At 45.5% G+C, this 16670-nt stretch overlaps 1 protein-coding gene across 12 annotated transcripts in view; it reads right to left on the bottom strand.

Moving 5' to 3' along the window:
* Positions 1-16670, bottom strand: part of FOXN3 (forkhead box N3) — a 391460-nt gene that overhangs the window by 23905 nt on the left and 350885 nt on the right. For 7 of the 12 annotated variants that reach the window (XM_053603883.1, XM_053603879.1, XM_053603878.1 and 4 more), the window contains 2 exons: positions 10103-10168; positions 1508-1613 (listed from right to left, as the gene is read on the bottom strand). In XM_053603883.1, the coding sequence (XP_053459858.1) occupies positions 1508-1613; positions 10103-10168 (172 nt within the window). The remainder of the gene's footprint in view (positions 1-1507; positions 1614-10102; positions 10169-16670) is intronic. The other 5 variants (XM_053603886.1, XM_053603890.1, XM_053603889.1 and 2 more) reach the window with 2 other exon arrangements.

Here is a 16670-nt window from a genome sequence, read left to right as displayed (position 1 = left end):
CCCATGTATTTTTGGAAAGTATTCCCTTATCGGTTAGTGGAAATGATACGTGCTTTTATAATCTCTATACTTATTCTAATTCCTAAAATTCCCCACCCACCCCCAGCTCAGGTCCTATACAACACCAAAGCTAGCCATGAAGATCAAGTGACCTCTATCCTAGAAAAGTAGGCTGGTTTGCTGGAAGAGTTAAAAGACACAAGGTCACGAGAAGCGCCACGTGGCTGTTTACACGGGAAGGCTGACTTTGTAGCTCCCTCAGGCCCCTAAACAAACTTTTGGGTTGGTTTCCTTTGGGACATGAAACATTATGACAGCAAAATAGCCTTCAGGTGCAGACTTGATCCATATATGAAAAAAAAAGGAAAGGGGGTAATGTCAGGAAGGGACGCAGCTCAGTCAGACAGGTCTTTCCAAAGCAAAATGTCAGGCACGGTACAATGGCTGATGAAGCCATCAGCCCCCACCCTCAGTAAGAAGACCACTGAGGATAGACAGGGACACGCAGAGAAACCGCTGCCATCCGGGGCAATGCATCCGAGGGCCGCAACTAAAGCAGAGGGCTGAAGAGTTCACGCGTTTACAGCAAAGAGAAATGTGTCTGATGCTGGCTCAGAGGCCACATTCAGAAAAGTGTTGGGAAGGAATCATCTTTGTGATGGGTCTGGAGGGACGTACTGCCTTGCACGTGAAGGCTGAGGGAAATCCACACCCAGGAAATTGTATGACTGTACGTTTGTATGCACGTATGAGCTGGGGAGCAAACATGGCTCAAGGAGAAAGGAAGATTAGAGGAATGTTGGGGTGATGCAGTGGGAGGTGCTTTGGCAGATGGCTGGAGGGGCACGGTCTAGGAAGCTGGCCTGGCAGTGGCTATGGGGTAGGAGCAAGCATGGGTGGAGAAACAGCCAGCAAATGGGGGGAGGGCCCAGCAATAGTCCATGTGGGGATCCAAGCTAGCAGTGGACCTGGATCTGGGGCTGACAGTCGGGAAGAGCATGGAGGAAAGAAATGTCCTAAGGACAAGTTCATGTGGTTTGGCAACTGGCCTGATTCTCGGAAGCAGGGGAATGATGCCACCTGCTATTTATAGACCACTTACCAGAGCATGCTCTGCACGTGATTTTGCACTTGATTTCACTGCAACACCTCCTAGGAGGCACAGGAGTTTCATGGATGAGGGAGCTGAGGTCCAGAGAGGTCAGGTACCAGCCCAGAGTCACAGGACGTGGACAGGACAGGGCTGGTCTACAGCTAGGCCTGTTAGTTATCTAATTAACAACTGGCCTGCCACTTCCTAATACCCGCCTTACCTTGTCTTCTGAGAATAAAAACTTATTTTAACTTGACCCCATCTCCTCATCTGCAAAGAGATCAGGATAATTTGGTGACCGTAGAAGCAGCTAGCATTTTTGAACAACCAGATCGCTAACTGGCTTGAAGTGGCTCCTCTCCATCCCGGAAAGGAGCCCCATGGACAGATGCTACCCTCCTGTGTCTCCCTTACCTCACAGCTGCCGTCATCCCGATGGGCGTGATGGGCAGCGGCCGGACACCAGGAAATAGGCCTCGGCTCAGAACTCGTGCCCCGTTCTGTATCACTCCTGGAGGAACTGAAAAAGCAAAAAGACACCGTCCATGAATTGTACTGTATAGATGTCTGTTCCAAGTCAGAAATTCTGGATACAGCAGAGAGAAAGAGAGAGAGAGAGAGAGAGGGAGGGAGAGAGGGAGAAGGGGAGAAACACACAGAGCAGAGAAAAAGAGAAAAGCATGTTCTCTCTCTGTCTTTCTCTCTCACACACACAACTCTCTCTCTGGGGAAGAGAATGACAGAAAAGAATAACAAAAGAGTGAGATGGATAGAAGAGTAATTTAGTCAGCAAAGTCCAACCAATAGCTTAGGACCAAATTATTGATGCTTAGGTTAAAAAAAAAAAAAAAAAGATTACGTTTTGAGAAGTATGCTTCATATATTATGCTCTTGCATTTATTAAAAATAACTTTTTCCCTTTGGTCAGGCCCTAATGATGTCTCAAAGGCCCTGACTCCATAGGCCATTCAGCAGGTGACCAAACAAAGCACTTCCTCAAGCTTCTCTGTATCTTTCTATCTGTTCTCAATCCAACAAGGAGAAAATATGGTGAAAAAAATCAGAGAGAGTTGATTTTATAAGCTACTTGGCACCTCAGCACTCACGACACAGTTCATCCCCACGACGCCATTCATTACCCAAGGAAAGGGGCCCCTCAGGGTCACTGGGAGGGAAGGGTTGCCACCTAGACTCGCAGAGCCCACTTCAGAGGGTCAGACTTCTTCCTTCCCTAAAGCTTCCCCCATGCAAATCCCAAGAGGTCTCTCATTGGCCTTCCTTCTCCCAAACACACTGGTTCCTGGAGCCACCAACTTGCCAGAGACCACCAGATGCTATCTGTTTGCATGCAAACTCTGAGTAGCCTGACACCAATCTGATTGCCTGAGCATTTACATAACCGGAGCACCGCAGGGAATCTCTGATATTCCACCTTTTTTTGACCTCGTGAACAGCAATTTCAATTGGTTCAAACTAATACTCTGCCTCTTGCTGCACCTGCCAACACCCCTGTATGTGCCTATGGGGCCAGGTGAGCGTCAGAAAGTGACAACGGCAGGTTTTAATATTAGTTCTTCTTGTGTGACTTTCTGCAAGCCCTGAATCTCCGCCTCCTTCTACGATTCTCCAAGACCGCTTGTGCTGCTTGGGCTCTAAGACTCCCCCAAGCCCTGGCTCTACTCACATAGCCCTTGGCACAGTCTCATACAAAGGTAGGGTGGATAAATGGTGCTTTTCCAAATTAAGACCACTGAAAAAGCTCTAGAAAATTATTCATTCAGAAATGAAAACCACACTGGATATCGTTTTTAAAGCCAATATTAGAATAAATATCTCTTACAATACACATCGCCTATATATACTTTTAATTTACTCTTCAGGTCTCTAAGAACATGTTTTCAAACCTTTAATCAAAAGTCCTTCATGGACGATGAATGTTTACTCTTGAATATGGGATAATTTTATAGACTATGGATTCCTTGGGCCTTCTGCACTTCAGGCTACTAATTTTTGCCATTTCTCTTCTGGATTTGTATAAGGCCTTTGTTGCTAGGTCTTACAAAAGGTGGGATGGGAGATAAAATTCAAATGCTTGCCTAAATCAGTGCTACCGGTACAATCCAGGGTTCCAAAATCTCCCCAGTCTCTTCCCAGAACTAGCTGTAAGAGCAGGTGGATTGAGAGGAGGCACGCCTGATTACCAGCCCGATTTCAGATCAGATTATCTAAGGAGGGAGACTTACCAGGTACCTTGAAAACATGGAACTGTTACAGTGTGGTGTATAGCTAATCAGCATATCTTGCTCAGTTGATGAGTTCTCTATAAGGAAGAGTGTTTAAACTTTCTATTACCTAACTTATATTGTCTGATTTCCAGACTTCCTTAAAGTTACAAGAACCAAGGCAGTGTGGTGTTGGCCTATAGACGCACAGAACGATGGCACAAAACAGACCGGCCCATGTGTGGTCAACTGCTTTTGACAAAGGTACCAAGACAATGAGATGGAGAGAAAGGAGAGCATTAGAGCAACTGAGATCTGTTTGGAAAAATAATGAACTTTGATCCTTATCTCCTAATTAGAAATGGATCATAGATTTAAATGTAAGAGCTAAGATTATAAAACTTCTACAAGAAAACCCAAGAGGAAAAATACCAATAATTCTCAAAACCAGACATACGCAAAAGACCAGCAGAACTCTGGAGTTTACAGACGGATGCTTGGAGCCCTGAGTTAGTCAAGGCACCAGTGTTTAGAAAATGCAGGTGACTCATCAGTATCATTGTCATCAACATGCTTCCTAAAGAAGAATCCTGAGGCGGCCTGTGCTGCCTCTGCTTCAGGTGACCTGAAACATGCACTAACGGAAGCCAGACAAGGACAAAGGACTCAGCCACTTTTCTGTGACACAGGCACTCTGTGGTGCTTCTGTTTCCTTGTACCTGTCACACCAGCGTTCCCTGTGGGGAAAACATCCAAAATGCCTAAAATTGGACAAAGACTTGGGTGCTCTAGAGCAGGGAGAGAGTGAATGGGAGACAGACAGCAGGTGTTCTTTCTAGCCCTGTCATCTGCTCATTGAAGAAGTAGCCCTGAGAACAGAGTCCCGTGGCAGAGTCCTCTGCCCCAACACCAACAGGGGTGTGCCCAGCAAGAAGGGCAATGAGGTGAGGAAGCCAGTACTCACCACGTATGCCCTGAAGATTGCATTTGCTGGATCTCCTTGCCTCACTGAGACGCCAGGGAGGAAGTACTCCACAGTGGATCAGAGTGTGAGCTCTAAGCAATGTGGCCTCAGTTCAGTCCTGCCCCATTGTTGTCTCTGTTGCTTGGGCCTAGTGCCTTCACCTTCCTGCACCTGTTTCCTCAGGGTATAGCAGGCATATACCTGCCTCCTCTTATTTGTTGTGAAGATCAAATAAGATACGCTATGTGTAGTGCTCGGCTCAGTGTCTACCCCGTCATGTATGCCCATCACTACCATCATGGTCATTGCCACACTCCTTCCACCCTCCTGTCACCTCCCCAGCATCTTCTTATTAATTACCTATAAGGTACTGGGCTTAATGGGGTCAGGACATGGGGAAATTCCTCCAGCCTGTTAAGCTTTGTGTGGTTATCACTGACTGGGCATTTAACCATGAAAACATCTTCCTGATTAATGAACTGTAGTCACTTCAAAGAGAATCTCATGGACACAGCTCTCCCGCCGCATTAACAGGCTTTCCCTGAGCTATTTCCTGCACCTCATAAGACTTCTGGCACGGAAACGCGGCTCTTCCTCTGAATCCTGCAGCCTGTTCTCAAATGAGCTGCAACTAAATGCTGCCTCTGCCAATCCTGGCATTTCTCAGTCCTCATCATTGGCAATACTCTCCATGTGGAGATGGCGGATGTGTTCATATTTGCTCACTGGCTGCCAGAAGCCAGCTGTGACACTTAACTGCACCTCCCATCTTTTCTCCTTTCTGGCCCCATCCTCAAGTGGCTTCTGAAAAACGAGTCACGGCCAGTCTAAAGTGTCTGTGTCTGAGAAAGGCGTTCTGAGGTCCGCAGCGCATGACTTCCTAGATGGGGCCCAGCAGGACGTGAGCCCATTCTTCAGCACTTTCTCTCTCAGCACATCTCCTCAGTCCCTTCCTTCGCTCTCTGTTTCCCTGAAGGCATACTGAGACACTTAGAGACCACCACCCCTACCGCCAATCCACCCCCAGCCGGTGTATTCAAAGGCTCCCGGGCTCCAGCTAGTGACAGGCAGCCGAAGAAACCAGACATTTACAATCAACTTCTTGCTCTGATTTGTGGCTCTCACTAGAGAAGGCACAGACCTCCAGCATCACCTTGTTTGCTAGACCAGTTAGATCTTAGGAGACAAGACCCACGTCTGAGGCGCTCCGGTGGCTGGAATAAGGTGCCAAGGACATGAGCACCAGAGCTCCCAATGCTTGCTGCTCAACCTGTTCCTGATCTTTAATGACTCAAAACTTTCTGATCTTAATGAGCAAGAAAGTACCCCTCACTTGTAAAGACAGAGCCAAATCAAGCTGCACCACTCACCACCGATGCCGTGATCTAAGTATGATCATGGAATTCTTATTTTAACAAAATTAGAAGTGTCAGGTCTGAGACAAATTCTGTTCCCTGCTGTGTTACCCACCAGCCCTTCTCCTGCCTCCCTCAGGATTAGCTTCCTTGATTTTCTACAACGTCTAATTAATCTCTGAGCACCTACTGCTGCCTTTGGAGGGCAGCCCTGGCTAGCTCTCTCCGAGGCCATAAGCTGGGCAGCAGGTGATTCCGACCATCCTCCCCTTTCCCAAAGGCAGCCTTGCCACCTGCTTATTTGGAAGGGATGCTCGGGAGGGACTGGCCTAGGAGGACACAGGCTACTTCCTGGTGGCCTTTCTTCTATGTCTACTCCTGGTGCCTGGAGTATCTGACATATAACCCCAACTCCAGGCAGGGGGAGAAATACCTCCCCACACCTGACCTCCCCCTTGTTCCATTTTGATGTTTTGTTTATTATCTAGAGTTCATCTCCGGGAACCTTCCAACCAAGTGTTATATAAGCCTTTGAAGGTGAGTAATGCTACTCATTGTACCATTACTTCTCCTGACTGAATGACAATTCCTCCTTTGGGGTTAAGGACGACTCTAGGGGCCTGTCAAAGGGGAAGTGCAAAGCAGGTGCTTCAGGAGATATCAGAGGCTGGAATTAGGCTATGCAGCCACTTGGCGGGGGGAGGGGAATGGATGGATTTGACTAGCAACATATTCCAAAGTTCAAGAAGTAAGGAAGCTGTCATGCTTTGCGCTGACTGCTCTAGAAGTAGCATCCCAGAAAATATGTGGGACATGATGGTTCTCCTTGCAGAATTTTTACCATGCTGCCAACTGGCCAAGTCTGAACATGATAACGTCACATGCACTGAGGGAGTTGTCAGGGGCACAAAATGTTGTGGTATCAGTACACACTGCTGCCTCCCAGAAAGGGAAGCATCGGGCTGAAGTGAGATGTGGAGGGACCCATGGAGACTCCAGCCACGTGAGACAGGCTGTGCTGGACTCACCCGGAGCAATGAGGACCCTCTGGAGATCAGAGGCTGCAGTGACTGCGGTTCTCAGCAGCTGCTGAGCAGTTTGCTCTGTGCAGGCTTCTCACCCTCACACCCTGGACGGTGGCCAGCCTGCCAGCCCTGAGCTAGCTTCGCAGATGCTGAGCAAGGGAAGGAGGACAGGAAAAGATCTAAGTGGCTGCCATCTGGTGACCTGAAGTGGAGGGGTGATGATAAAGGAAAAGCCGCTCAGGCCAGCCTCTAATTGCTGAATGGGGAACAGCAGCAGAAAGACTAGGGTGGCGGCCCCCCCCCTCAAACAGGACCACCGGGAGGCCCAGGAGGTGGAAACAGGGGCTATAAATAGCACTGTAGGAGGACACTCTCTCCCACAGCAGCCCGAGGGCCAACCTGGGCAGGCCATGCACAGACAGAAAGCCTGTGCTCTCGGGAGCCACGCTCCCCACGTGGGCAGCGGCAGTACCCCCTGAATCAGGAGGCGGCCTGAATATAACCATACTGCACACAAACACCACTTGCAGGCCACCTACACACCACCACTGAAGGCAGCTTGCAATGGCCTTTAAGCATCTGTGCCCAGGAATTGCATCTGACTCTTCTTCTAGGCCTTGGGCAACACTGGCAGGGCAGGGGATGGTGGCCTGATCACTGTGTTTGTCATGCTTCTCCCTTAAGAAGGCAAGGTACTGTCTTAACTCCCAAGACAAGAAACATTGTGCAGTATAAGGGGAAAATAAAGGCATGTGCGGGGTGGGCTGAGGGAAGAATAGAACAAGGAAGATGAGCAGAAGGCAGCTGTGGATACATACCTCTGGCTGTGTTTCTTAGGAGGATGGGCCACCGGGCTTCCTCCTAAGGTGCACAGAGCGACACTTGATGCATCTTCATGCCCTCCCTACAGTATGCTCCAATCCTGAAGGACTCCACCACCTGACCATTGACTATGTTTGCACTTGACCTTCAGGGGACTGTCCAAGGGCTAGGGACCGGAAGATGAATACAAACCTGGGGTCCCTTCCCTCTGCCCAATCTTTACATTCCCTTCTCTGCAGCTCCTGCCAATGACTATCTCCTTCTGTGACCTCTGCAGTCCCCTGGGGCTCCCTCTTGGCCTGGGGCCTTCAAGAAGGCTGTGGCTGGGCGGCGCCTGTGGCTCAGTCGGTAAGGCGCCGGCTCCATATACCGAGGGTGGCGGGTTCAAACCCGGCCCCGGCTGAACTGCAACCAAAAAATAGCTGGGCGTTGTGGCGGGCGCCTGTAGTCCCACCTACTTGGGAGGCTGAGGCAGGAGAATCGCTTCAGCCCAGGAGTTGGAGGTTGCTGTGAGCTGTGTGAGGCCACGGCACTCTACCGAGGGCCATAAAGTGAGACTCTGTCTCTACAAAAAAAAAAAGGCGGCTGTGGCTGAATTTGATGGTAACGGCCTTCTAAAAGTGTTCCTACAGCTTCAAAACATGAACACTGAGTTCTTATAACTCAAATTCAGCATTTCAATGTAAAAAGTGCTAGGGATACCCTGGAAAAGTAATTATTTACAGTTTGTTAATAGGGATGCAGAAGGGAGAAGTTCATTTAGTCATGAGAACAGCAAAAACAACTAACTCAGGAACTATGCAGGAGCAATGCTTTTTCTTTTCTACCTATAATCAAGAATCCAGCAATCATGGACTTTTATGGAAGATGCTAAGGATCTGTCAATGATCAATCAATTCCCTTGCCTTTTCCATAATTCCCATTTTCTCTCTTAACCCCAGCAACCAGTTCATCAGAAGCACTTTAAAAAAAAAAAAGAATCATCACTGGTGTAACAGTGGCTGTATGCAGAGGAAGGTGCTCAAATCTTAGACGGCTCTGATGAAATCAGTGTTTCCACCATGATGAGTTACGCAACTTAATTTTAGAAACCCTTGTAACTTGATTACAATCTGGTCTGTACTTTTCCTGTCATACCCTCTAAGAATGGAGGTTTTTAAAAAATATGTATATATTTCTCTGAAACTTAAAACGTCATTTAAAAACCACAATCCAGGTTAACGGCTAGTTACAGGACTGTACCAGTTACCCATCTGCTTAGCAGTGGTGTTTGCCTGCCAGAGGTGTGGGCAGCCTAACATTTCAATCGCTGGCGACCTGAGTATATCAAAGAGAGAATGAGGATTCTGAACTGTTAGGAGCAGGTAATGGCAGCTCCAGGCAAAGAAATAAATCTTGAGAATGTTCAGCTGCATCTCTTGGGTCTTTTAAAAAAGGAACAAATAAGAAAGGATGGTGTCAAACTTCCTAAAGCTGTCAGGAAGCCGGGACAAGCAGAGGTTGGGGAGGTGAAGGATAGCGTGGAACTTCACATCAGTTCATTATTGACAAAAGACACCTGTTGTGGATGTGAGCCTGGATGCTCTCCTGTGGAATATACTGTTGTCTCCAAAGGTGAGGAATCCCCATCGCTCAGGAGGCCACGCCCCAAACCAGCTGAAGGTCCAGCCCCTAGTGGCGGTAGCATGGTGCTGGGTGCCACTTCGTGTCATCATCCCCAGACCATGTGTTTCATCAATGTCCTGACAACAAGCTGAGAAGACCCTGGTGGACCAGCATGCTGTCTGTCTGCTCCACTGGGTTCTGGCTGGGTGTGGGATACAGGCACACGCACTGGTCTCAGTCAGGAGGAGGAAGGGACAAATATCTTTGTTTAAGGTCATTTTTCACTGTGTGAAGAAGACCCTTCTAAAACTATAGTAGACTAGCTCCAGAGTTAAAGAAAAACATCGGGTAGAGGATAGAAGAAGTCCAAGTAAAGAAAAGAGCTGTCTCAAACTTGATTTTGCTCACTGGCCAAGAGGGTGAGGCTGGGAGCCCTGCTTAGCTACATCAGCCTCCCTCTATCTTTGGTAGGTAGCATGGGAGCCTGGGTGGAAAAGACACAGGGTTCCCATGGTCTCCTTTCAAGGATTTGGCAGGCTCTGTCAGGCCTGCCATACCGGACGTTCCTCTCCAAAATGGCAGCCTGGTATTAATGAGGTCCCAGAAGGGAAAAAAATTTCTAAAAATGGATACTGCTCAGCTCCATGACAGTAAAGCTGGCCCCACGTAGCCTCTTCTAACAGCAACTATGAACTCGCAGGAATAATTCTGCAGGAGAAAAGGAGGTCTCTCCACTGGGACTCATTATAGGGTCTGCTTTCCTTCCCCCAAGTCTTAAGCCCTGAAATTATAATAGAATGTTCTCATCTTAGAAACACACCTATGCATTCATTCATACATGTGCATGAACGTGTGTTATATACATATGCACGTAACCATGCACTTGGGTAGTTTTTAAAGTGGTTCTGTAAGGGAAGTTCTACTTTTAGCATTAGTTCTTCCTGTGACCTGGTATATAAATGAGAAGGTTAAGTTCACAAACTATGGTGCTGTAGGCTATAGAAATATCTACTCACAACCTGCTTGTATCTCAGGGGGAGTATTCAAAAGCATCATGGCACTGGCAGCATCAATGTCAGGATCTGGAAAAATCAACCAATAAATAACATTATTTACAACGGGGCTGGTGTGTGTGTGTGGTTTTTCCCCCTGTAAGTTACAGTTTATGAATGCAACAGAGAAAAAAAAAAAATCCAGGAACTAGATGAGCCATCCCAAAGGTGACTTTCTTCCCATGTGGATTTGAGAGGAAGAAAAGGCATTCTAGAATAAGATGTGAGGGGCATGTTAGTGAGTTTTTCACCAGACAAGCATGGTCTCTTCTCGTTTTGCTAATTTCATAATTTGCACTGTACGTTCCTGATAACTTGCTGATCTCTGCACCCCTACAGCTTTTACCTTGGGGTGAAGAGCAGGAAAGTGAGTGACAATAAGAACTTCTAGCCGCTGGAATCTTTAATGAACTGGGGAAAGCGTGTGGTGTCAAAAAGAGAAAGCATGAAATACACCTGCATCTAGTGAGATACCAACAAGGCATTTGGTCATTTTCATTTGTCAGCAGAATGTAAATTGTGTTTTATGAGGTTAGATATTTGCAACAGCGGTGGTGGCAGTGATGAAGGTACTTTTTAAAGAAGGCTCTTAAAATATAAAGAAAAATTAAAGTTCCGATGTTGGGGGGCACAATATTTGCTTCCACATCTATTATGGTCGGAAAAAAAATACCAAACAAACCATTCATCGCTTCATGCTATAATTCTTAATAGGTTTCTGAATCCTTACTGATCCACCAGTTGACAGATGGCAGGTTATATAGAGACAGAGAAAAATATTATCCCTTTATAACTAAATTCATTTTCCTCTGAGAAACAGCAGCGCTGCTGCTATGGAAATGAAGGTCACCATGGCAACGGTAAACAACCCCCAAGAATGGTCACTGAATAGGCTGAAAAGAACATCTGCCCCAACACAGCGTCCCAGCTGCCCTGGGGCGAAATTCACTAATAGTGCGGTGATGCCGCGTGACAGAAGCTGCCGCCTGTGCCCTGTCCAAATAAATGAAGTGTGCAATTGAAGTTGACATCAAAATGCCTTCCCTTGCAGATTACTGCTCTGTGTCTGCTAAACCCAATGACTAATGATGGGGGAGGGGGACTCACACTTGTCAGTTTTTGTACAAATTACATACCAAAAAATTCAATTTACTACTAATGGCTCCATGGCACTTTATTTTGGGTATTATTCTAGAAAATTACTTTTTTACTGTTTAAAAAAGTACATTTTTCATACTTTATATGTGCACTTTAATTCCAAGGGAGTAATGGGATGCAGTATAAAGACCCACAAGCGATTAATAATATGGATGATGCTGGTTCCAGAAGAGAAGGTCTCAAAAAGAAAAAAAGTAAAAGAACTTGACTCTGCAGGGTCTTTTTTCTATTTTGCCTGCAGGAGGCCTGTTATTTACACTCTGTAATGGAGTAAAAGTTTATCTTAAAAGGTATATTGTATGAGAAACAGGTAAATTAACTTATTTGGCAACTCCTAGTGTGATATTCTTAGACCAATCATCATTCCCCACTGATAGACTAGTGGGGAGGATTAACTGAAAAACTTAGTTTTCCTCACTGCTTCTGGGATTCCCCCTGCCCCTTCCCCTGGGTCCCCCCAACAGGGCCTGTTGCCAGGATGCAGGGACACTCAGTCCCAGCACTATTTCTGGCACACGCAGGGAGGGTAAGCAGTTCCCCAGAGATGCTGCTGGGACTCAAGAGGCTTTTCCTTCCTTCTTCTCCCTTTGGAAAGGGCCTTTTCTCAGGCAGTAGCCAACAAAACATACTATTTCTTCTTGTCACGCAAAGTTTCTTTGCCGTCTTTGAGAAAGCAACCATTCAGGTGGTTGGCCTGGCTAGATGGTCCTCACCTCTGCACGGGACCCAGACCCAGAGTTTTTCTGAGTGACTAGAAGGTACACTGGGGCCAGGATCAACACTCAAAAATCTAGGAGCACCTAAGTGGGGCAGCCCCAAGGTGCAGCTTGGAGGAGTGCTTTAGATCCACAAACATCCATCCATAACTCCACCCCCTACCCAAGCTGAATAGACACAAACTGTGAAACAAAACAAAGACAGATGCTGAAGGACAAGTCCATCTGTGTTTCCTTCTAACCGGGTTCACCTTCCCTGATGCCTCCACAGATAAACATTCTGAAGCTTTCAAGAAACTCATGTTGGTCTCCAGGCATTTGGGGTGGGTGCAACATCCAGCCTTTGCATTATCTTATCCACAACCCCACTCCATTCTGAAAGGATTGGTTCTTGAACGAGTATCCCTTTGGGCAGAACGGAGCAGAGAGGAAGGTTTGGGATTCTCCCCACTTGACATTTTGGTGCGCAAACTGGTAAACACAAGAACTTGCAAATGGTAGGAAAAAAATGTAAAATGTAATTACGTGTCTATGCACACTGGTGCATTAGCGCCACTCCTTCTCTATGGGACAGTGAGTGCAATCCTTTAAAAAATTTACTTTGTGCCCATTTCAAGTTTAGAGTTTGATGAGTTCTGGCAATTTTCACACCAGTGTTAGCACCACCATAATCAAGATAACACAACACAGACTTTCATCACTCCAACATTTCTATGAGTCCCTCTGTAGACATCCCTGCCCCTGGGCTGGGCAACAACTGATTCACTTTCTTTTATTCATCCATTTATGGCTATTACTGAGTAGTATTCCACTGAAAGGACACACCACAATCCATTCACCTGTAGATTGGCATTTAGATTATTTCCAGTTTTGGATATTATAAAAAAGCTGCCATGAACTTTTGTACCACTATTTTGTGAGCGTATGTTTTCATTTCTCTTGGGTAACTGTTAGTGAATATATATTTAACTTTACAGGGAATTGCTAAACTGTTTTCTAAAGAGTGTGTGCCATGCATGAGAGTTTGTATTTTTGCCAACACTTGAAATTGTCACTCTTTTAAAATTGTAGCCATCTAGTGGATGTGTGGTGACATGTATTGTATTTTTCCTTTCTTTTTTTTTTTTTTTTGGAACAAAATCTTTTAATTTAGACAATAGCAATGTTTTACAGCAATTCAATAAATTCTTCTTTAGTTTGAAGAATTCAATGGAAGCAGAACTAAAATATTACAATGAACAATCTAAACTTAACATCCTGGTCTTCTGATCATAAAAAAAGTCAAGGAATACCTAGGGAATCTGTTTTGCTAAACCTCATTCCAGGAAAATGCAGAAAGGTGATAAAATTATAATATAGGTGCCAGGTTCCAGGGCTTTGTTATTAAATTGACAGAAGATCAATTATAAGTTTCAAACATATTTTAAAGTAAAGCGACCTCAATGTTGTCAGGTTGATTTCATTTAATGATGAGCTAATCCAAGATTATATATTTATCAGAGTGTTGTCTTATTACTTAAATAGACGATGTAATTAATCACGCCATCCTACAAGTTTCCTTTCTGTTTTTCTAATCACAAATAATGTCAGCATCTTTTCATGTGCTTAATGTTTATTTGCATATCTTATGTGAAAAGTTCATTAGAAGTTTTTGCCCCCCACACCCCATTTTTTGGTGGAGAGGAGAGGGTCTTTCTTGCTCTATTGCCCAAACTTGTAGTGGTGCAATCACTGTTTAAACTCTGTAAAATCACTGTAACCTTAAACTCCTATTTCGCTCATTTTTCAATTGGGTGGTTCAACTTCTTATTCAGCTGAAAGTTTTCTTTAAATATTCTGAATATACATCCTTTGTAAGATACATATCTTTCTTAGTCCCTAGCTTATTGATTTGGTATCTTAATAGTAACTTTTAGTAAGTAGAAGTGTTTAATTTTTATGAAGTCCAATTTATGAATTTATTCTTACATACCTTAGTGTCTTTTTTGTCCTAGGAAAACTCAGCATAAACCAAAATTGCAAAGATTTTTCTCCAAAGTGATCCTGTTTTTAGTTTTTACTTACTCATATACTATGTTTTCTGAGTTTGATACCCAGATTTATAGGTAAGTGAAAATGGAAGTAATCAGCCAGATCTCTTTCCTCATCCAATAAGCTGTTCAAGTGCAGACCTCCTAGAATTGTACAAATCAATACCAGTAAGACTTTCATTGGCTCCTGGTGTGAACACCAGGCAGCCCAAGAGAAGCCTTAGTCAGACATGTTTCTACGGAGAAGTGTCCTGCTTGTCACTCTGACACCCTGGTGTGTGCTTCTGTCTACAGAGCCAATAACCTCCCATCTCTTGTCTCCAAAGAGAAGAAAGGCTACTATACTTATTCTTATCAATTACTGAAATGCCAAGTTTTCCCTGCTTTTTAAAAATCACAAAAGTAATGTGTGCGCACTGCAAAAAACACCCCACGACCATATCCCATTTTGCCATGTATAATGCGCACCCACATTTTTGGCCCAAACTTTCCAGAAAATGTCCTCTGAGAAAGTGGCTGGTTCTTAGGCAGCTGAGATAGACATGCTTCTCTGGTAAACGTGCAGATTGCACTGCCTTCCCACTCTGCCCCTTCTCTCTCTCCTGGGAGCTTTTCCCTCTCTGCTATGTTGAAGGCCATGGGTGAGATGGTCATGCATGTGGCTGGTGGGGTGGAAGCTTCTGAGGCCCACCTGCTTGGCCCACGGGCAGCCAGGGGGGGTCTCTGGAACTTGCACGGGGCTCCTGATGCCTTCTGTGTGGCTAGGCCTTAAGCCTCAGCCCTTACCCAACATGACCATAACCTTCTTTGCCAGTCTTGTCACCACCCTCTCCTATGACAGTGGTGCTTGGTGAAGGCCACTCTGGCCCGCTGCCACTGGATCCTAGATCCTCCCAGGCTGGAAAACTGTGCACCTGGTGGGTCCAGGTGGGAGGCCGTGGTGGCCTGGGAGGCTGCTGGGCTGCCCCATTCCTGAGCTGTACTACCCAAGTATAATGCTCATCCTTACTTCTCCCTCAAAAATTTGGGCAAAACAGTATTCACTGTACATATCAAAACAATACATTAGGTGGATCTGATTTGAAAAATAAATACCTTCCCCATAGATCTACTCCCAGATTCATATTTTCTTGTATATGTCTAGAAATTGTCAAAATAAGCACTTACATATACTCGGTGAAATACCAGCGCATATTTACTCATACATATGTATCTATTTTTTAAAAAAATGGGTATATGTGGAAAAGAGCTTTCTGCAACTTAAAAATTTTTTTTCACTTATAATATATTGGCAACTTTTCACATTAGCATACATCACCTGAAGGTTTTCTACGGCGATTTCTTTGTGCATAAAAACACACCACACTGTGTACAGGGCCATCCCCTTTCTACCAGAAAGCAGAAAGTAAGCGTTTGAGCTGATTATGTAACCTGTGCAAACACACTGCTCCTCCCTACAGATACTGCCCATGAGGACACAGTATCTGTGCTTCCAGCCTCTCGTACAGACACCCTCCCTTTTGTGCCCCACACCACCCCTTCTTATGAGGACCTAGTATGTATGGCCCCACTCTTTCCCTCCCCCCCTGCTCATAGCTCTGACTCTCTCCACTTGTCTCTGGGGCTCACCCACCCCACTGGCAAACTTTGGGGAAGATGCTATTTTTCATGAGCACACTCTGGGTCTCCCTAGAAAACTCTAAATTCTCTGCAGTCAGTGGAGACTCGTGATGGCTTATCACTTTAGGTAATAGACTTTCTGATGGACGCACCCTTTGTGGGAGGAAATTTTTGATCAAGGACACTTATTTTGGACTTTTTATGGTCGAGGCATTTTAGGGGCTGGGGAAGTGTTTCAGAGCGAGGGATGGATGCTTCTGCTCTGGAGGCACAGGTGATTCTGAAGATAAAGGGCCTGGGACACAGTCTCAGGAGGGGAGCAATGGACTGCCTTATCAGCATAAGAGGTAGAGCGCTGGGCCAGGAACACTTTTGAGGAACAAAGACACACTTGGCAGGAATACCTTCCATGTTGTATCTAAGGGAAACGGAAGTGGGGCAGGAGAATAAAGAAGCACTACCCTTTTTCATTTTTAGATGAGGGGGGTTCTCCCAACAGCACTTAATTCAGCATTCTAATACAGAAACCCAAATCATTTATTACTGCTTAATCCAGTACATCACCAAGCAGGCTGTCATGGTGCTTCACAGAGCTCTGACCATCATCAAACCTGAGCCAATCTCAAATCCCATATTCAAAAATAAAATAATAACTTCCTTTGCTCGTACTTCAGTAACAGACATTACTTCTCCTCTGGACTGGTTCCCAGCAGCCCATTTCAGTTTTCATCTTTTTTTTTTTGGCCGGGGCTGGGTTTGAACCCGCCACCTCCGGCATATGGGACCGGCGCCCTACCCCTTGAGCCACAGGCGCTGCCCTCAGTTTTCATCTTTAATGCAGTTGTCTTATCATGTTGCCTCTTGAGTATAGGACCGAAAAATAGCCACATGTCTTAAAGATGTTTTCAAGTCCTCTTCTCTCAAATGTACAAATACAACTTTATTATGCTACAGTGAGAGAAACAGGTAACAAAGCTTCCAGAATCAATGGTCCAGCTATTTGGATTA

The sequence above is a fragment of the Nycticebus coucang genome, chromosome 9 (assembly GCF_027406575.1).
Source record: "Nycticebus coucang isolate mNycCou1 chromosome 9, mNycCou1.pri, whole genome shotgun sequence".
Lineage (NCBI taxonomy): Eukaryota > Metazoa > Chordata > Mammalia > Primates > Lorisidae > Nycticebus > Nycticebus coucang.
Note: the sequence above shows the minus strand (reverse complement) of the source record. Positions and strands in the feature narration are given on the sequence as shown.